We start from the raw sequence: 21,589 nt of genomic DNA on the forward strand, positions 1-21,589 counted from the left end.
GCGTTTTTTTTTCACCCTGAGTACTGGTTCGCCGAATGGCCAATTTTAAGTGGTGCGTTTTATTTTTGGTGTTGCACGTGGTCGATCCACTTTTCGGTGCTATTTCAAAAGCGCCATTTGTTAACTTTGGTCAATTTAGGTGAGTACCTTTTACCGACAAAAAAAGCGAAATATCGCCGAAAAAACGTGCGCAAGGCTGGCCAATTTCTCCCCCTATGTATTTAATTAACTTAGCTTACAGTTTAGTTTTTAAACTAATTACTAGTTTAATTTCTAGGTAGATGAGATTAAGGGGCCGAAATTCTCCTTTAACACCTCCCGAGGAGTGCTACCGGCTCCCGTGAAATTGCGCGGGAGTTAGCGGATGACGTTACCGACGTGCTCAGCAACTGCTTCACCTCATAGCGGCCTCTATCTGCCCCGTGGCAGAAATTGGCTAGCGCCCTGTGAGGCGAACTGGGCCACACGCCGCCATCTTTGTGTTTCTCCTGACTCACTGGTCAGCCCTTTTGCCACTCCTTTCTTGGGGTCTAGGCCGCCATTGTGCAACCCGGCATTCAGTCTGGGTGCCAAGCTGTGGCCACGGCATCCCTTAGCCCTGGTGGCCCAGTGGAGGCCTTCGGATGGCCTGCAGAGTTCGCAGTGTCCCTCCCCTTTAACGGAGGGGGTGGGGCGTGCATAGCACTGCCAAACCAGCCCGAGTAGCGTCCCCGAATCCGCCCAAAGGGAAGTGGAGCAAGCGACGAAGTCCCGCCTCCCCTCAGTTACCACCCCTAAACAGGCGTAACCGAATTTCACCGCCTAAATATTTACTTGTAACACAAAGCACTCCCAAGTATTGGAGGCAAAAAGCAGCACCTCACTCCCCCTCTGCTCCAAATTCCTACTCTCTCCAAATTCTCAAATTCAACACTGTTTAAGTGCACTCCGTTTTAGATGCTATACGTCAGCATTTACTGCTTTGCACTGTCCTGACATAATAAGTGACTCAAAGGACTCAGAATATCAAACGACTAAAAGTAGTTTCAAGTTAACTTCAGCGTCTAAATGCAGTTCTCAGACCGTACATCATTTCCTCACTGCCTTCTCTACTGACCTCTTGCAACCTGACTGCTTTGGCTTGTAGAATTTACTTAAATCCACTCAAGGCAACAGAATCAGCACAAGCATTTTGTCAATTAAAATAAAGGCACTACTTTCAAAAAGTCAAATTTTTTATGAAAAATTAATATTGTAAGTAGTTTATCAAGAAAGCTTATCTTTAGGATTTATTAACGTTACTGGATGTTGCAGTGATTGGATTATTATTCATTCAACTCTGGGATCAGATTGGAATCTATCCTGCTGGGATGAAACTTGGGATGTAAGAATCCTACCTAAATTGAGTTTCAGACGTCTCCGTCTTGTTAATGGACACAAGTCCATAATGAAAAAGCTACCTTAATTTGTCTTAATTTCAAATCACATATCAAGATGTCATAAGAATAGCTGTTGCAGAAAATAGAATTGTTGCAATGGTAACTTATGGAGCATTGTACTCGGGTTGGAAATGTAGCTCATTGTTCAAGCAATGTCATGGAAGATTTTTTAAATCAGGCAATGTCATGGAAGATTTTTTAAATCAGTTTTAATGATAACCCTGGTACAGAAATAAGAAATGTTTAATTCCTCAGCACTGACACACTCCCTTGGTGAAGCCAACATTCATTAAAATTACTAAACCCAGTTTTTTTAAAGAGAGAATTATTCTCCTCACCTCTGCTGTTGAAATCCTTATATATGCTTTTGTCATTTCCAGTCTCCATTATTCTAGTACTCTCCTTGCTAAACAACAGCTTGTATTTATATAGTGCCTTTAACGTAGTAAAATGTCCCAAGGCGCTTCACAGGAGTATTATGACAAAAACTCCCATCCTTATCCCTCTATGAATTCCAGCTTGACCAATTCTCATTCACCTCTCGCCTTCCATTGGCTTTTTGTGCTCCAGCATGTTAAATTTAAAATTTGCATTTTTGTCTACATATTCCTTTTCATATCTTTACCCCATCCTATCTCTGCAAAATCCTCCAGTCCTATAACAGTTCCCAACTGCTTTGCTCCTTTGATCAACCTCCATCCCACCATTGGTGGTGGACCCTTCAGCCGTATAGGTTCTGATCTTTGGATCTCTCTCCATAGATTCCACCTGTTCTGTTTTTTCTGCACCTTTAAAATACTTGTCAAAACCCATCTCTTGAGTCATATCTCCTAATGCCTCCTTCTCCCTGGCTTGGCATCCATTTTCAGTGCCCATCTATGAAGTACCTCGGGACAATTTTATGTTAATGGTGCTACACAAATTAAAGTTATATTTTTTATTGTTGCAGTTGCACTGCGTATAGAAAATCACCTCATTTATAGTGTTTGTGCCTCAGTCCATATAAAGTTACTTCGGTATCAAAAACTTAAGAGTTGAAACTTGTATTTGAGGTAAACATTGTCTGTGTTAGTAATCAGAAAACTTTTGACAGCCAGGGCCAAATTTTAACACCCAAAAATAGGTGGGTTGGGATCGGGTTAGACGTTAACATTTAAAAAATCTGAATCCTGATTCCAACCTGTCCACTTCTGGGTTTAACGGAGACGGGACAAGGGCCGGGCAGCCAACCGACTCCCAGGAGGCAGGTTGGCAATATGGCAATTTAAATATTTTAATGAGGCTGGCAGCCTCTGATTTAACCTGAGTTTGCAGGTTTAACAGAGCTGGCTGGGTTTCTCGGGCCTCAGGAAATCTGGCAACTGAAGGGAGACAAAGAAAACTTCAGGGAGAATGTAACTGCTTTTACAGCACTGCTTATGGGCCAGGAGGAACAGGGAGTAGGAGTGCTACCCTCGGGCCCCCAAGCTCCACCTGCCCACCATACAAAAACCTCTGAGGTCAGAGATCTGACCCAAACCCCTGCCGGGTATGTGGATTGGGCCTACTTGCTTCTACGGCCTGCTCGGAAGTCCTCCCTGTCCGACTGGAAGCCAAGCCTGTCAATCAGGCTGACTTCCGGGCGGAGAACCTGCCAAGGACAAAGTTAAAATTCCACTGCAGGTGGGGAGATCCAGACTTCTGCCACCCTTACACACCTATGTAACCCTCCCCTGTTAATGTCCAGGCCCCAGTGTCTGCTTCAGTTATTTCCAGACCTCTGACTGCACACATTGGATGTACGGCATTGCTTCCTCTATACTGATACTCCAGTATGGCATTTCAGTTTCCTGAGTCAGTCATCCTTATGGACCATCTGACATTTAGTTTTGTGCTGTGAATTGACACCTAATAAAGTCTGGTTTGAAGCTTCTCAAATTAATTTCATAATGAAGCTTTCTAGTTGACAGAGCATAGACTTTTTGATCCGTATTCGTATTCGCTGGATTTAAACTCAAATCTCAGATGATTTATTTTAACCCCTGCACTATAAGCCTTAAGCTAAGTCTCCTGACATTAGAAGCCTTTAACTAACACGTCCAACATCTATGTGCAAATCTGTACATGTGCTCAGCAGCTTTTTGCAACTGTTTTGCCGCAACCAAAAATATTTAATTGTTAGGGAACAAAATGATCTTTTACAGCAAAGTATTAATGTGTAAAATCAGAGATATATAGATGAAGCTAGAATATATATTTTATATATATATATATCATACCTAGCATTATTAAATGTGAATATTAGCAGAAATCATAATTAAAATGTGTCCAGTTGTGAATTAATATGTAATAGAAAGTCATTTTATGAATCAGAATTGTGCTAGGAGTAATGGAAGTTAAATGTATCTATCATTGTTGATAACTCAAAGTTGTCTTTCACGAATGATTTCTCATACCCAAAACATTATTTACATAAAATATGTAATAACAAAGCACATAATATTGTCTTAAAGTAAGTTGGTTTCTATAGGATCAGATATAATATCTTTCAGGAGATTAATACAATTTGTTCCCATTTCCCAGCATGGTTACTACAGCAGAACAGTGGTTCTAAGACTCCTTGAAAATAAATACAAGTCCTTGGTAAGTGTTCCACAATTAAGAATTGGATTTCTTCTCCCATCTGATATAAGTTACAACTATTCCAGTAAATTACAACTATTACTTTTATAAATCCAGCTGGTCCTTGTTCTTCTGTTCACCAAGATTGCTGATTTTTTTCTGTATTTATTGGATTTATGCAATGAACAGAGAATTAAATTGATTAATTTATAAACAAGAAAATGCAACAAGTAAAAGGGGACCCAATGGATTATGTTAGATGATGCATGCTCTCACAACATATAGGAATGCTCGAAGGGAGATTCACAATAAGAATATTCATGAGCCTTCTCATAAGAACTTAGTTATTGATATAAACTAAATTCAGAGCTTGCCTCTATTAACTTTGGAGTAGAAATTGCCCCCTGCCCGAAACGGGGTGCTCCCACCACATTTAGATGGTTTTTACTGCAGCTACAGTTCAGATCGCCTCTTGAGCGACATTCGGCTCTTTGTTGTTTTTTTTTCCTTGGCTCCGGAAGTCGCTCTTAATAGGGGCAGTGACAACTGTTATGTATGCAAACCTCACCAATGTGTAAGACATGCCACCAGGGGCACACCAGTGGGAGACCTAAGGATTACCTGTTCACCCTGGGCAAGCAGGTATAAAAGGCAATCCACCATACTGCTTCCTCACTTTGGAGTTGCATTAAAGAGACCAAGGTCACAATGGTTTGAGCTTACAACACAGTCTTGTGGAGTTATTCTGAACATAATAATTGGCGACGAGTTAAAGATCACGAACTTTCACGCGGTAATGGCTGCCATTTGTATTCTTGAGAGATTTGTTGAGGATGGTGATTGGGAAGCCTTTGTTGAGCGCCTCGATCAGTACTTCGTGGCCAACGAGCTGGACAGGGCTGAAACGGTGATCAAGCGCAGGGCGATTCTCTTCACCCTATGTGGGTCTTCGATATATGGCCTCATCAAAAATCTGCTGGCACCGGTCAAACCAACGGACAAGACTTACACAGAGCTGTGCAAGCTGGTTTGGGAACACCTCAAGCCGAAGGAGAGCATCCTAATGGCCAGGTATCACTTTTACACGCACCATCGCTCCGAGGACCAGAACGTGGCGAGCTTTGTCGCCGACCTAAAATGCCTTGCGGGACAGTGAGAATTTGCCAGATCTTTGGGGGAAATGTTGCGGAAATTTTCGTGCTTGGATTCGGCCATGAGGTCATTCTTTGCAAACTGCTGTCTGCCGAATCCCTAGATCTGAGCAAGACTATCACGATAGCCCAGGCTTTCATATCCACGAGCGACAACACGAAACAGATATATTCACAGCATCGAAGCTCACTGGCAAGTACTGTGCATAAAATAATACCTTGAGCAGGCAGAACTGTACATGGCAGGGCCTACACGACCGTAGAGGCCAGGCCTAGGGTGACTCAGAGACCGCTGTGGGATGTGAATAGTATTAACACCATGTTGGCGCTGCGGGGGCAGTCATCGAGCCCATCAATGTTGATTCAAGCACTATGTGTGCAAGGGCTGTGGAATAATGGGGCACCTCCAGCGAATGTGCAAACGACCTCTGACTCAGCACGTGGCAGAGTCAGCAGAGGACGACCAATCCAGCGCGGATCACGCTGAACGAGCAGGAGAGGCAACTCAACCTGAGGATGAAGAGGAAGTGTATGGGGTACATACCTTCACCAACAAAAGCCCTCCGATAATGTTAAAAGTTAAACTTTATGACATTCCAGTCTCCATGGAATTGGACACGGGGCGAGTCAATCAATCGTGCGCCAGAAGTCTTTTGAGAAACTGTGGGGCAACAAGGCACAGAGGCTAAAATTGAGCCCGATTCACACAACGCTGCGCACTTACATCAAAGAACTCATACCTGTTATCGGCAATGCGGCAGTGAAAGTATCATACGACGGAATGGTGCATGATTTACAACAATGGATTGTACCAGGCGATGGCCCAATGCTGTTCGGCAGAAGCTGGCTAGGAAAGATCCGATGGAACTTGGACAACATCAAAGCACTGTCTTCTGTGGATGACGCCTCATGTGCCCAGGTGCTAAACCAATTCCCGCCGTTATTTGAGCCAGGCATCGGCAACTTCACAGGTGCCAAGGTGCAGATCCATCTTGTTCCTGGGGCATGGCCCATTCATTACAAGGCCCGAGCAGTCCCATATATGATGCGAGAGAAAGTCGAGATCGAGCTGGACAGACTTCAACGAGAGGGAATCATACCGCCAGTCGAGTTCAACGAGTGGGCCAGTCCAATCATGCCACTGCTAAAGAGCGATGGGAGGGTCAGAATCTGCGGGGTACGATCAACCGAGTCTCATTACAGAACCAGTACCCACTCCCTAAAGCGGAGGACCTATTTGCAACGCTAGCAGGGGGTAAGTCGTTCAGCAAGCTAGATCTAACCTCTGCTTATATGACACAGGAGCTGGCTGAACCGTCAAAGAAATTGACGTGCATCAACACGCACAAAGGACTGTTCGTGTACCACAGATGCCCCTTTGGGATTCACTCGGTTGCGGCCATCTTCCAGAGGAACATGGAGACTCTGCTGCAATCGGTTCCGTGCACCATGGTGTTTCAAGATGATATCTTGATCACTGGCCGCAACACCACCGAACACTTGCACAACCTGGAAGAGGTTCTCAAGCGATTGGACAGAGTGGGATTCAGGCTGAAACGCTCCAAATGTGTTTTCCTGGCGCCAGAGATCGAATTTCTGTGGAGAAAGATTGCGGTGGACGGCATCAGACCTATGGACTCCAAGACGGAGGCCATCAAGAATGCACCCAGACCACAGAATGTGACGGAGCTGCGTTCGTTCCTGGGACGACTCAACTATTTTGGTAACTTTCTTCCGGGGCTGAGCACTTTGCTGGAACCCTTGCATTTATTGCTACTCATGGGTGACGACTGGATCTGGGGTAAATCTCAAGAGACAGCCTTTAATAAGGCCAGAAAACTGCTATGCTCTAACAAGTTACTTGTATTGTATGACCCATGTTAACGTTTAGTACTAGCTTGTGATACATCGTCGTACGGGGTGAATTGTGTGTTACAGCAAGCAAATGTATCAGGCAAACGGCAACCGGTTGCATATGCGCCCAGAAGTTTATCCAAGGCTGGAAGAGCCTACAGTATGGTTGAGAAAGAAGCGTTAGCATGTGTAGACGGGGTTAAGAAAATGCACCAATACCTATTTGGTCTCCGGTTTGAGCTTGAAACCGACCACAAACCACTTACCTTTGCTTTCTGAGAGCAGTGAAGTATAAACACCAATGCTTCGTCCCGCATCCAACGATGGGCACTTACATTGTCTGCGTATGACTATGTTATCCGCCACAGACCAGGCACTGAGACCTGCGCTGACGTCCTCAGTCGGCTACCATTGCCCACTACTGGGGTGGAAATGGCGCAACCCACAGACTCCTGGTAATGGATGCTTTTGAGAGCGAGGGGTCACTCGTCACGATTCGCCAGATCAGGACCTGGACCAGCTTAAGACCCTGTGCTATCACTAGAAAAAAGCTGCATCCTTAATGAGAGCTGGTGGGCGGTTCCCGGGGAAATGCAGGATGAAATTAAGCCGTTCCACCGACGTAAGGATGAATTGTCCATCCAATTGGATTGTCTCCTATGGGGGAATCACGTGGTTTTGCCAAAAAAAGGCAGGGAAACATTTATACGCGACCTACACAGTACCCACCCAGGCATAGTCATGATGAAGGCTATCACCAGGTCACACGTTTGATGGCCCGCCATTGACTTCGAATTGGAGTCATGCGTACACCAATGCAACACTTGCTCACAGTTGAGCAATGCACCCAGGGAGGCCCCACTGAGACTGTGGTCATGGCACTCCAAACCGTGGTCCAGGGTCCACGTAGATTTTGCTGGCCCTTTTCTAGGGAAGATGTTTTTAGTAGCAGTGGACACTTACTCTAAATGGATTGAATGTATAATAATGTCATCATGTACGTCCACTGCCACCATTGAAAGCTTCAGGGCCATGTTCGCCACCCATGGTTTGCCCGACGTCCTTGTTAGTGACAATGGACCATGTTTCACCAGCTCGGAATTCAACGAGTTCATGACCCGCAATGTAATTAAGCATGTCAGGTCTGCCCCATTTAAGCCCGCATCCAACGGTCAAGTGGAACGGGCAGTCCAAACCATCAAGCAGAGCTTGAAATGCGTAACGGACGGCTCCTTGCAGACCCGGTTATCTCGGGTTCTGCTCAGCTACCGGACGTGCCCCCACTCGCTCACTGGGGTTCTCCCTACAGAATTGTTAATGAACAGAGAACTCAAAACCAGGCCCTCCTTAGTCCACCCGGATCTCAATGCTCATGTAGAAACCCGGTGGCACGTGTACCACGATCACGCGGCTGTATCATGTGACACTGAGGTTAATGATCCTGTGTTTGTTCTCAATTATGGTTATGACCCGAAATGGATTGATGGCACTGTTTTAGCTAAGGAGTGGAATAGAGTGTTGTTAAACTGTTGAATGGGCAAACGTGCAGAAAGCACTTAGATCAGACCAAACTGCGATTCACTGACAACCAAGAACAGTTTGAAGAAGACTTTACCATCTATGATCCACCAACACACACCCAACCAGCAATCGACCTCGCTGTCAACCACGAGGATGAACCCACCATGCCTGACAGTCCGATTAGACCAGCCGCGCTGCCGTGCAGCAATGATCCAACCAACTCACCCATGCCAGGACTTCAACTCAGGAGAACGATCCGGGAACTTAGAGCGCCAGATCGCCTCAACCTGTAAATAACTTTTAATCAAGACTTTGGGGTGGGGTGGGGGGCAGGGGAAGTGATGTTATATATGCAAACCTCACTTGCCACCAGGGGGCACACCTGTGGGAGACCTAAGGGTCACGTGCACCCTGGGCAAGCAGTATAAAAGGCAATCCACCATGCTACGTCCTCACTTTGGAATTGCATTAAAGAGACCAAGGTCACAATGGTTTGTGCTTACAACACAGTCTTGTGGAGTTATTCTGAACATAACAATTGAAGGGCAGAAGTTGGGGGCGGTGCGGAGTGACTGCCACAATGATGTAATCACGGCGCCGCATCACCATGGCTCTCCCCTTCACTCAAAAGGGAGCGCATCCATGATTTTAGAACTTCGGGCCACAAGGGAGGGTTTCAGCTGGGCCAGCGGCCTAGCACCCAAGGAGGCGTCTCCCACATTCCACTGGCTGGTCTCCCACATTCTACACTACGTTAACTTGAGGTCATCCAGAACTCAGCAGCACCAAGTCACGATCACTCATCACCCCTGTGCTCTCTGACCAACATTGGCTCCCAGTTAATCAATGCCTTATTTCAAAATTTTCATCCTTGTTTACAAATCATTCCATGGCCTTGCCCCTCCCTATCTCTGTAATCTTTTTTCAGCCTCACAATCCCACAAGATGTCTGCGTACCTCAAATTCTGTCCTCTTGAACATCCCTCATTATAACTGCTCAACCATCGGTGGCCGTGCCTTCAGCTGTTTGGGTCCTGGAACTCCCTCCCTAAACCTCGCTGCCTCTCTACCTCGTTCCTCCTTACGGACCCTGAATTTTGGCCCCCATGGCTTTCGCAAGTTGTAGTATGTTTACTTAGTTCAGTCACATTAGTGTCACAGTACAACTCTGCTTTTTACGCCTGCTTTGTAATAGTGACTGAACCACATGGCTCAGTGGAGTTGTAGAGCTTTGGCTTAAAAGTCAGGGCTAAGCTGGGCAGGGCATGGTTTAAATTTTGAGAGGAGGATCTATTCATTAGGCTACAAAGATGCATTGGTCATTTGTGAGGGGAATGTTATTGGAGCGTTTGGTAGAAGGGTGCGTATGTTTTTGGGCAGGTCTGCTTTTCTTTTAAAATTTTTACAAATTTTATTTCTTGAGCTATTTAGGGGGGAATTGTCATCGGAACTGTACCTTGGAGAATTTATTTTGTTAGTATGTGATGTATGTAATGTAATTGGGGAGAAATGTTGGCATATATGATTGCTAAATAACATAGTGACCAGTTGGAAAGTAGAAACATGAAACGTTGTAAAAAGAGCCTATGTTCATTGGAGTGTTAAAATATCTATGTGAAAATACTGTTTCACAAAGAAAGCCGGAGGCAGAGTATTGACTCATTTCGCAGCACTTTCTTTTCCAATTAGAGATCCAATTTGTCTCCCACACAAGCTACTGCTTGGAAAACCTGAAATGTAGTGACATCCCGTTAAGTGATGCTGGAGCCTTGATTTTGAAAATGTTTTGTGTGGCACTACCACTTTTAAGTATTCTATGAAGATTTAATTGAAGATAAAAAAGAGGATGTTTTTCCTATCTCAAAGGGTGTTAAGAATTAGGAAATGTAATTGTGTTTTATAATTGGCATTAGAAAAGCAAATATTCTCATCATTGTTTAATGTATGTGTATGTGTTATGATTCAAATCTGAAGTGTTAAGATGAAATGAAATGTCATAGGAAAATTTTAAACTTTCATATATATTTTTGTGTAGATAACTGCATCTGTTCACCAGTGTTTGGATTACTTTGATTCGAGAAATTTAGAGGATGATGGTACTGACAATTTATGTACCATGCTGTATCACCTAAGTAAGTAGCTTTGTTAGCTGTAATCATGTATTGAGAGCAATGCACTGAAAAAGACTCGATCTAATTTTTATGTATAATTTTTAATTTATTAAAAGTCATGAGATAAAGCATAAGGTGGTAAAACGATTGTTTTAAAATAGGACTTTTTTCCCCAAACTGAATAACATTGAGTAAACTCATTCTCCTTCTTTGTGCAGATTGCTTTACAGTAGTTATAATTTTTCTTTTGTGTCTAAAGACAGTGGTCGGAGGACATACTACACAGGACATGAATTGCAATACATTTACTTCATACATTCACTTTGTCTTCTGGGAAGACTGTTGATGTACACGCATGGTAGAAAACTATTTCCTGTAAAGGTGAAAAACAGAAAAGGTAACAAATATTCAAATGTTTTACTGAAACTTGAATTTTATAAATATGACCGGATGGTCTCTTCTGAGCTGCTTCAGCTCACCTGTAGCTTTTTGTTTTTTAATGTGTGTATTTATCGATCGATATCTGAAATTTGAGATACAGAAATATGCATATTGTTGTATGGTGGACACTGAAGTAGCATATATACAATACTTAGTAAATGGTGGTGGGAGCCCCCTGTTTTTTTTTGACACATGGACCTGTGCAATTACTCAAAGTGTGGCCTTGTACAGGCCAAAGAGAGGAAGCAGAATTTAAAAAAAACAAGGCTGTCAACAAGCCTTAGAGCCGGCAACAGCTAAATTTCATACCCATTTCAGTGGGACTTCCTGGTGGAAGCAGATATCATGGGGAAGAAACTAACAACAACAACAACTTGTATTTATGTAGCACCTTTAACGCAGTGAAACGTCCCAAGGCGCTTTACAGGATTATTATGAGGCAAAGAAAATTGACATCAAGCCACATAAGGAGAAATTAGGGCAGGTGACCAAAGGCTTGGTCAAAGAGATAGATTTGTTTTAAGGAGCGTATTGAAGGAGGATAGTGAGATGGAGAGAGCACGATAAGTGCTTTAAGCTATTGTAGAATGGGCTGGCGGCTTGTGGCTGAGAATTCAATGGATACATGCTTCTTGGGTTCGAGGTGAGTCAGGGAGGAGCGTGATTGGTGATGTCACAGCAAGAGGGCAGCTGAAGATCCAAACGTGGTCAGGGAGGTTGAACCACATTTTTTCCATGGGACTTTCTTTACTTCCATGCAACTTGGTCCAACCCACCCTCCCCTATTGCTGCCAGATGGTGTCCCTCTCCCCAATGCTATCAGCTCCAAGACCTCTTTCTCCTGTCCTGCCGAACCCTGTGACAACTTTTCCCTGCTCCCAGACCCAGGACCTCATTCTCAATGTTCCTGTCATTGTAGCCTGGGCTTTTATTTTTTTTTTAAAGTAAAATTAAAGATCTATTATATATTAAAAATGGTAGGTGATGGCCATTTAATTTCAATATATATACGAAACTCTTGGGTCAACTATGTCCTCTGGAAAATAAAAGTGCTGAAATACCTGTTACACCTGTAGATGGCACTATGTTAGGGATTTTCATTGTTAAATTTTGCGAGCATTAGAAGAAAGAACGTCAATTTATATAGTCCCTTTCACGTCCTCAAGGCATTCCAAAGTGTTTCACAGCCCATTTCAGATCCCGAGGATATGGGATCGCAAGCTCAGCTTGGGCTCAAATATGACGCAAAATTGTGAATAGCCAGGTTCAGCCTGAGATAGTAACCCGGGAGGGTAATGGAATTAATGACGATGGTGCGGGGTTAAGTGTTTAAAGCGAAGTATTTTTAAACAAATTTTTTTTTTTAAAAAGCAGAGGCAAAAGATGATTGAAATGCTAATTGGCTAAGCATAGATGTTGTTTCTCCAAAAACTATAAATAATAAGCAATTTGTTAACCTGTTTTAGTAATTGATAAACACTTCACGTCAACAGTGTTGGGAGATCCCTGGTATGGGGTGCTCGGCTTTAAAACAGAAAACTGTGAGGGCAAGTTTCTGCCAGGCTTAGAAGATTTTCTATGCTTATCATCTCGCTATTCTCTTGTATTTGTTTAATGCTGCTTTCACTTATTTCACTGAAATGATTTATTACATCATCCAGCAATCATTCAACTTGTTTGTTTCCTTCTGCTTCCTCCTTTAATCATTCTATTAATATGCCTGCCTGTCTCTTATTTTTCTGGAGACAATGAGGCCGAAATTGCCCCTCTCCGTAAGGTCTATCGGCGGCCACGCTGCAGAGTGGAGTCGTCGCCGACTTTTCGTGAAATGGCCGCTGCTAGCCCAATTGCCCTCCCGAGTTTTCCCGGCGGTGCCCCGATCCCCCCTTACCGCTCCACTGCTGCTGATCCGTGATATGCGCATCATCATAGTGCGCACCGCCGATTTACCCCCTCACTAACGGCGACATTCCCCTCTAAAAATCCTCCACTGCCATGTAGGCCCGACAATTATGCCTCTGGGTTTGGCCGGCCTGCCAACAGGCAGCCTGGCACCCACTCTTGGGTGCCAGGCCGCTGGTCCAGCCAAAACTCTCCCTGGTGGGCCAAAGTTTTAAAATCGCGGAGGCTCTCCCCTTTAAGTGAAGGGGAGAGTCGTGGCGCCGTGATGATGTCATTGCGGCGGTCACTTCGCACCGCCCCCAACCTCCGCCCCTCAGGTGTTGCCACTGCCCTGTACCTGCCCCTCAAGTGTTATCACCACCCCCATTAATAGTGACTTCTGGAGCCGAGGAAAAAAAAACAACAAAGATCCAAATGGCACTCAAGAGGTGACCTGAACCACAGCTGCAGTAAAAACCATCGAAATGGGGTAGGAGCGCCAGTGCTGTCTTGGCTCCAAAATGGCGTCTGCAGCTCCTGCACACTTCTGGTTTAAGCTGGGCCAGACACCATCTTGGTGAGGACATTAGCACGCACAGAGAGCGCCTTCCGGAAGTATGCAGAGTAGGCAGATCATGACATGCTGATTTGATATCAACGCTGCCATTTTGGAGCTCATCGTTCCAGCTAATGCCCTCTTTTAGACATGCATTGTTGAACACTCGTTCAGCAGCAGGATAAATTCCCCCCCCCTCCCCCCCCAGCGCTATTTAAAGAGATCAACTACTTACTGATTGATTTCTACTGGCTCTTGCTGCAATTGTACAAGTGTTTGGTGGTTTCTAGAGTTTCTTAAAGTTGCTAAAGTCTAGAGGGAGTGGTGTGGTGCATGCTGAATGGGTTTGTACTGACTTTAAGGATTCTGCAGAAACTACTTGCTTCCAGACATGAGTCAGTAATAGGAATTCCCCTTGGATTATAGCATTACAGGGAGAATGAGCAGAGGCAACACAGAGCAGGACAAGTTGCTGGCAGAGGAGGGACATCGTCACTGGAATCTGCCACCTACTGCAGTCACAAGTGCAACCTCAGAGCCGGGCGAGGACCGCATTGCGGTGAAGGTGACCATGGCCATGAACTTTTAAGCTTCGGGCTCCTTCCAGGTTGGAACTGGAGATATTTGCAACATCTCCCAGTTCGCCATCCACTGTTGCTTAAGGGAGCTCACTGAGAATCTGTCGTCAAAGAGAACTGAATACAGAGAGCAGCAGGCAGAGCAGCACACGGCTTCGCGATGGATTGGCAACAAATGTTGTGTCTGCCCACAAAGTCCACATCCCATGAATGAATAAAAAAGTCAGCTCGCCAACTTTGTGCTGCCTGCTAAATTTGCATGATTAGTTGCATGATTGCACATGCTGTTGAGTAGTTGCTTGCCTCAGTAGAGGGCACAAGTTTGTGTGAAGCTAGCCACTTAAAGCCAGCCTGCACCTCTTAAAGGGGAGGGACATTCCGGCAGGAGTAGGTGCTGGAACTGTTTGTGGAAGAGAGTTTGAGCAGGAAGATGAGTGACTTATGTAACAGGCGAGAGAGCATACGCCAAGTTTCTCTAAAGCTGCACTGGAAGCCTGGGTGGAGGAGCTGGAGGTCCTGCATCCACGGGGGGGCTTCCAGACAATATTTGGGAAGGCAGTAGGAGCAGATAGCCATGGCGGTCAATGCCAGGAGTCAAGCCCCGAGGACCTGGATGCAGTGTCGCAAAAAGTTCAATAGCCTCACACAAAGTGGTCAAGGTCAGTAAATTCATCTTCAAAATGCCATATCCCATCAACTGCACCACTAGCCTCATACATTGCTGAATGCACCACATCCACATCACTCACCTACCAACAATCTCTATCAATTACAACTCATACCTCACATTAATAGCTTCACCTCACCCTCACACACTTAGCACTGCTGCAAGCTTCTCACCAAAATCTCTCAGCTTGCACACACTGATAGCTAGTCAATCATGACTGGCACATTTTTAAAAATTTGTTTCTGGGGATGTAGGTGTCGCTGGCAAGGCCAGCAATTATTGCCCATCCCTAATTGCCCTTAAGAAGGTGGTGGTGAGCTGCTTTCTTGAACTGTTGCAGTCTGTGAGTGAGGGAACTCCCACAGAGCTCTTAGGGAGGGAGTTCCAGGATTTCGAAGAAACGCTGATATATTTCCAAATCAGAATGGTGTGTGACTTGGAGGGGAACTTGGAGGTGGTGGTGTTCCCACGCATCGTCTGCCCTTGTCCTTCTAGGTGGTACAGGTCACGGGTTTTGGAATTGCAGTTGAAGAAGCCTTGGTTAGTTTCCGCAGTGCATCTTGTAAATAACTGCATCAGAAGCAATGGGTGCGGGTCAATTGTGCATCATGATCACCACCCCTCTTCGGGGAATCAAATTTTGCCTCCACTCTCTGCTCTTTCCACAGATGCTGATTGGCCTGCTGTGCGTATCCATCTATTTTTGATTTTGTTTCTGGAACATATGGGGTGTTTTTTGCTGTGCAGTTGCTCAAGAAGAAAAATATTTTATTTATAAAAATAATATAGTATGAGAAAACCTTTTCAAATCCAAAATGTTGCAGATTTTATGGGCTTAAAGGGTGCATTTGATGTTTTTAGTCAGATTTGCCGAAAATCATTCATGATTGGCATGTCTTCATAGTCATGTCCCTAAAGGAGTTTGAGTTGAGGAACCAAAGCACTGCATCTCAGTACACCAGCTCATATACTTTCCACACCAGAGCTCCATTACCAAGGGAAGCTTTGCTGTCTCGGCATGAATCAAAAATCACGTCAGTATCAGTAAGCACCTGTTCTGTGAACCTGATCAAAAGTGCTACAAGGCATAGAAACCTGCTAAGAAGTAAAAGACAGCAGCTTCAAAACAGTTACTCCCTAACAAAGCACTTTGCTCAAACTGAGCATTATTGTTACTGACATCTCAGAAGTTTCAGCAATGACATGCTGCTATTCTGTCAAAAGACGTTTGTCCAAGTTTAAGCACAAAGCGAATGTTTTGAGCACTGCAGCTATCTTTTTGACTTGCATTCCTAAATGGCCAGGTTGGAAAAATGCTAGAGATAAAGAAAAAATCTAGAAGACTAATGAAATACATATCATGAAGAAAATATATTCCATTTTATTTTAAATTAAAATCAACAATTTTGCCAATTGATTACCAGAAAATAGTAACGATGTATAATGCATATTAACTGTGTAGAATACTTGATTTATCTGCCCATTTCTCTTTCCTTTTCTCTCACCCCCTCTCCTGCAGATGCTACTGTGACTGCTAACAAATAACTGAATGATTTGATTCCCATATTATGTTAAAACACCAGTTCTTCTGCCTAGCTTTAAAAAAAATTAAGTACATCTGACATATTTATTAATTATATACGTAAGTAACTAGTTTATCAAATGTTTTTATTTTGTACATTGGCTGTAAAGCACATTGGGATACCCTGAAGTCATGAAAGGCACTATAGAAATGCAAGTTCTTTCTTTATTAGGTTCCCAAAATTTCTGATGTTAGAAATAGGATGCGCTTATTTGTACTGCAAAAATGGCCAACATGCTCCACCCTTTGTTTCTGATTGGTCCCCTTGGAGGATAAGCCACACCCTGAAGTTTCACAGGAATGTGTAACTGGAACCACCCATCCCAAAGTCTCACTGACTTTGCAAATTGTAACTCGATCCACTTTGACTTCTTGAAGCGACAGAGGACAGAGCTTTCCAGAAGACAGCAAGGGCCAGCCAAAGTGCCTTACCCCAGTCCAAGTACATCCCTTCCCCAGCCGAGGTGCCTTACCCCAGTCCAAGTGCATGCCTCCCCCAGCCAGTGTCTTACCCCAGTCCAAGTACATCCCTCCCCCAGCCGAAGTGCCTTATCTCAGCGCAAGTGCATCTCCCGCCCCCCCTCTCCCCCCCCAGTGTATGGAATGTTAACAGATTTATTGGGTATGAAGTGAATAGTGACAGTGTCGTGACTTCTGGATATCATCCACACCAACAGGGGTTGGAAGAACATGATCCGTCTTCCTCCCCCTCCCCCCCCATGTCTCTCTTTACCCCCCCCCCATGTCTCTCTTCTCCACCCCCATGTCTCTCTTTCCCCCAGCCTCTCTTCCCCCCCCTCCCACTCCCCTGCCTCCCCCCCCCCCAGCCTCTCTCCCTCTCCCCCCAGCCTCTCTCCCTCTCCCCCCTCCAGCTTCTCTCTCTTACTCCTCAGCCTCTCTCTCTCTTCTCTCCCCGCAGTGCCTCCCTCTGTTCCCACTCCCTTCCCATCTCTCTCTCTCTCTGCGCACCGGCCTCTCTCCCTTCACCCCCCCCCCCTCCCCCCCGCCCCCCCCCAGCCTCTCTCTTGCCTACCGGACCCACACCGGTCGCTCTCGCCCTCACCGCCGTTCTCGGAGCCTAGGACCGCCGCCATCGGGCCCACACCAGCCAGGGGAGGGGAGGGGAGGGCGGGGCGGGGCGGGGGGGGAAGGAGAGTCGGAACCTCAGGCCCTGCTTCTCGGCACCACGTTCATGGAATGATTCAGTCAGGACAGGTGGAGCTTAACAAGGTGCGGGGCGTGTTGCCTGTTGGTCAAAAAGTGCAGTACGGGCAGCGGGGTGGTCGGGGCTGGACAGACGCCTGTCTGTCAAAAAAAAGTGCAGTACAAATAGTTACATCGTTAGAAACAATGGTCTAATTTTTCTTCTTGTAACACTGACGGAAGCCATTAAAAATGAAGTTTAAAAAAAAAATGTCTTTATTCTTTACCCGAGAAGCAGTTTTTTCCTTAACTGATTCGTAGACATTTAGGTTCAAAATCTAAGCAGTGCTAAGTAAGTGTGTTCTGGAAAATTTACAAAAGGTGGCACCTTGCATTATGAACAGCGTTGGGACAATTTGTAATTGAAACGAGGCAGTTTATGTCAGAAAAGCCTAGGGCTGAAAATAAATGATAAGTGGTGTGTTCCTAATTTAATAGTGCTCCATCGGAAAATTTTGTAATAGATTAATGATTTTGATTTAGTAAATGTAGCCTATTTAAAATTAACATTATAGGCAGGAGCAGCTTTTAACAGTATCACTAACTTGCACTAGTATAAGAATATCCCAAAGTGCTTTACAGCAGTGGTGGAAGATGAAATTAGAAACCAAACAAGTGTTCGGACGATGATCAAAGGCATGATGAAAGAAATAGGTTTTGAATAGAATTGTGAATGTGCATGGTTAACAGCAACAACAACAACAACTTGCAGTAAAACATCCCAAAGCGCTTCACAGTAGTGTGATCAAGCAAAATTTGACACTGAGCCACATAAGGAGATATTAGGGCAGATGATCAAAAGCTTGGTCAAAGAGGTAGGTTTTCATAAGAACATGAGAACATGAGAATTAGGAACAGGAGTAGGCCATCTAGCCCCTCGAGCCTGCTCCGCCATTCAACAACATCATGGCTGATCTGGCCGTGGACTCAGCTCCACTCACCCGCCCGCTCCCCGTAACCCTTAACTCCCTTATTGGTTAAAAATCTATCTGTGACTTGAATATATTCGATGAGCTAGCCTCAACTGCTTCCTTGGGCAGAGAATTCCATAGATTCACAACCCTCTGGGAGAAGAAATTCCTTCTCAACTCGGTTTTAAATTGGATCCCCTGTATTTTGAGGCTGTGCCCCCTAGTTCTAGCCTCCCATACCAGTGGAAACGACCTCTCTGCCTCTATCTTGTCTATCCCTTTCATGATTTTAAATGTTTCTAAGATCACCCCTCATCCTTCTGAACTCCAACGAGTAAAGACCCAGTCTACTCAATCTATCATCATAAGGTAACCCCCTCATCTCCGGAATCAGCCTAGTGAATCATCTCTAGTATATCCTTCCTCAAGTAAGGTGACCAAAACTGCACGCAGTACTCCAGGTGCGGCCTCACCAATACCCTATACAGTTGCAGCAGGACCTCCCTGCTTTTGTACTCCATCCCTCTCGCAATGAAGGCTAACATTCCATTCGCCTTCCTGATTAGCTGCTGCACCTGCAAACTAACTTTTTGGGATTCATGCACAAGGATCCCCAGGTCCCTCTGCACCGCAGCATGTTGTAATTTCTCCCCATTCAAATAATAATCCCTTTTACTGTTTTTTTTCCCCCAAGGTGGATGACCTCACACTTTCCGACATTGTATTCCATCTGCCAAACCTTAGCCCATTCGCTTAACCTATCTAAATCTCTTTGCAGCCTCTCTGTGTCCTCTACACAACCCGCTTTCCCACTAATCTTTGTGTCATCTGCAAATTTTGTTACACTACAGTCTGTCCCCTCTTCTAGGTCACCTATGTATATTGTAAACAGTTGTGGTCCCAGCACCGATCTCTGTGGCACACCACTAATTACCGATTTCCAACACGAAAAGGACCCATTTATCCCGACTCTCTGCTTTCTGTTCGCCAGCCAATTCTCTATCCTTGCTAATACATTTCCTCTGACTCCGCATCCCTCTATCTTCTGCAATAACCTTTTGTGTGGCACCTTATCGAATGCCTTTTTGCAATCTAAATACACCACATCCATCGGTACACCTCTATCCACCATGCTAGTTATATCCTCAAAGAATTCCAGTAAATTAGTTAAACATGATTTCCCCTTCATGAATCCATGCTGCGTCTGCTTGATTGCACTATTCCTATCTAGATGTCTTGCTATTTCTTCCTTAATGATAGCTTCAAGCATTTTCCCCACTACAGATGTTAAACTAACCTGTCTATTGTTACATGCCTTTTGTCTGCCCCCTTTTTTAAACAGAGGCGTTACATTAGCTGCTTTCCAATCCGCTGGTACCTCCCCAGAGTCCAGAGAATTTTGGTAGATTATAACGAATGCATCTGCTATAACTTCTGCCATCTCTTTTAATACCCTGGGATGCATTTCATCAGGACCAGGGGACTTGTCTACCTTGAGTCCCATTAGCCTGTCCAGCACTACCCCCCTAGTGATAGTGATTGTCTCAAGGTCCTCCCTTCCCACATTCCTGTGATCAACAATTTTTGGCATGGTTTTTGTGTCTTCCACTGTGAAGACCGAAGCAAAATAATTGTTTAAGGTCTCAGCCATTTCCACATTTCCCATTATTAAATCCCCCTTCTTATCTTCTAAGGGACCAACATTTACTTTAGTCACTCTTTTCCGTTTTATATATCTGTAAAAGCTTTTACAATCTGTTTTTATGTTTTGCGCAAGTTTACCTTCGTAATCTATCTTTTCTTTCTTTATTGCTTTTTTAGTCATTCTTTGCTGTTATTTAAAATTTTCCCAATCTTCTAGTTTCCCACTAACCTTGGCCACCTTATACGCATTGGTCTTTAATTTGATACTCTCCTTTATTTCCTTGGTTATCCACGGCTGGTTATCCCTTCTCTTACTGCCTTTTTTCACTGGAATATATTTTTGTTGCGCACTATGAAAGAGCTCCTTAAAAGTTCCTCAATTGTGCCACCGTTTAGTCTGTGTTTCCAGTCTACTTTAGCCAACTCTGCCCTCATCCCACTGTAGTCCCCTTTGTTTAAGCATAGTACGCTCGTTTCTGACACAACTTCCTCACCCTCAATCTGTATTACAAATTCAACCATACTGTGATCACTCATTCCGAGAGGATCTTTTACTAAGAGATCGTTTATTTTTCCTGTCTCATTACACAGGACCAGATCTAAAATAGCTTACTCCCTTGTAGGTTCTGTAACATACTGTTCTAAGAAACAATCCCGTATGCATTCTATGAATTCCTCCTCCAGGCTACCCCGTGCGATTTGATTTGACCAATCGATATGTAGGCTAAAATCCACCATGACTACTGCCGTTCCTTTTTCACATGCCTCCATTATTCCCTTGGAATCGAGGAAGACTTGCTTCCAATCCCAAAGTGAGTTCTTTGATGGCTGAACAGTCCGATACGAGAGCCACAGATATTCATCGGGGGACGGGGTCGGTGGGGCTGGTTTGTCGCGCGCTCCTTCCGCTGCCAGCGCTTGGCCTCTTCATGCTCTTTGCGTTGAGACTCGAAGAGCTCAACGCCCTCCCAGATGTACTTTCTCCACCTCGGGCGGTCTTCGGCCAGGGTCTCCCAGGTGTCAGTGGTGATGTCGCACTTTACCAGGGAGGCTTTGAGGGTGTCCTTATAATGTTTCTGCTGTCCTCCTTTGGCTCGTTTACCATGAAGGAGCTCCACATAAAGCATTTGCTTCGGGAGCCTTGTATCTGGCATGCAAAATATGTGGCCTGCCCAGCGAAGCTGATCGAGTGTGGTCAGTGCTTTAATACTGGGGATGTTGGCCTGTCCTCCCAGGGGATTTGCAGGATCTTGCGGGAGACATCGTTGGCGATATATCTCCAGCGACTTGAGGTGCCTTCTATACATCGTCCATGCCGCAGATTCATACAGGAGGGCGGGTATTACTACAGCCCTGTAGACCATGAGCTTGGTGTAGATTTGAGGGCCTGGTCTTCAAACACTTTTCCTCAGTGCAGCCTTCGGCCATCTGGCGCACTGGAGGCGATGTTGAGTCTCCGCATCAATGTCT

General features: G+C 44.9%; 1 protein-coding gene across 2 annotated transcripts in view; it reads left to right on the forward strand.

The window, feature by feature from the left end:
- The window catches only part of tbc1d32 (TBC1 domain family, member 32), a 454,803-nt gene that overhangs the window by 108,538 nt on the left and 324,676 nt on the right, over positions 1 to 21,589 (forward strand). For both annotated transcript variants that reach the window (XM_070885302.1, XM_070885303.1), the window contains exons 11-13: positions 3,981 to 4,040; positions 10,581 to 10,677; positions 10,916 to 11,053. In XM_070885302.1, the coding sequence (XP_070741403.1) occupies positions 3,981 to 4,040; positions 10,581 to 10,677; positions 10,916 to 11,053 (295 nt within the window). The remainder of the gene's footprint in view (positions 1 to 3,980; positions 4,041 to 10,580; positions 10,678 to 10,915; positions 11,054 to 21,589) is intronic.

Source organism: Pristiophorus japonicus, chromosome 7 (assembly GCF_044704955.1).
Source record: "Pristiophorus japonicus isolate sPriJap1 chromosome 7, sPriJap1.hap1, whole genome shotgun sequence".
Lineage (NCBI taxonomy): Eukaryota > Metazoa > Chordata > Chondrichthyes > Pristiophoridae > Pristiophorus > Pristiophorus japonicus.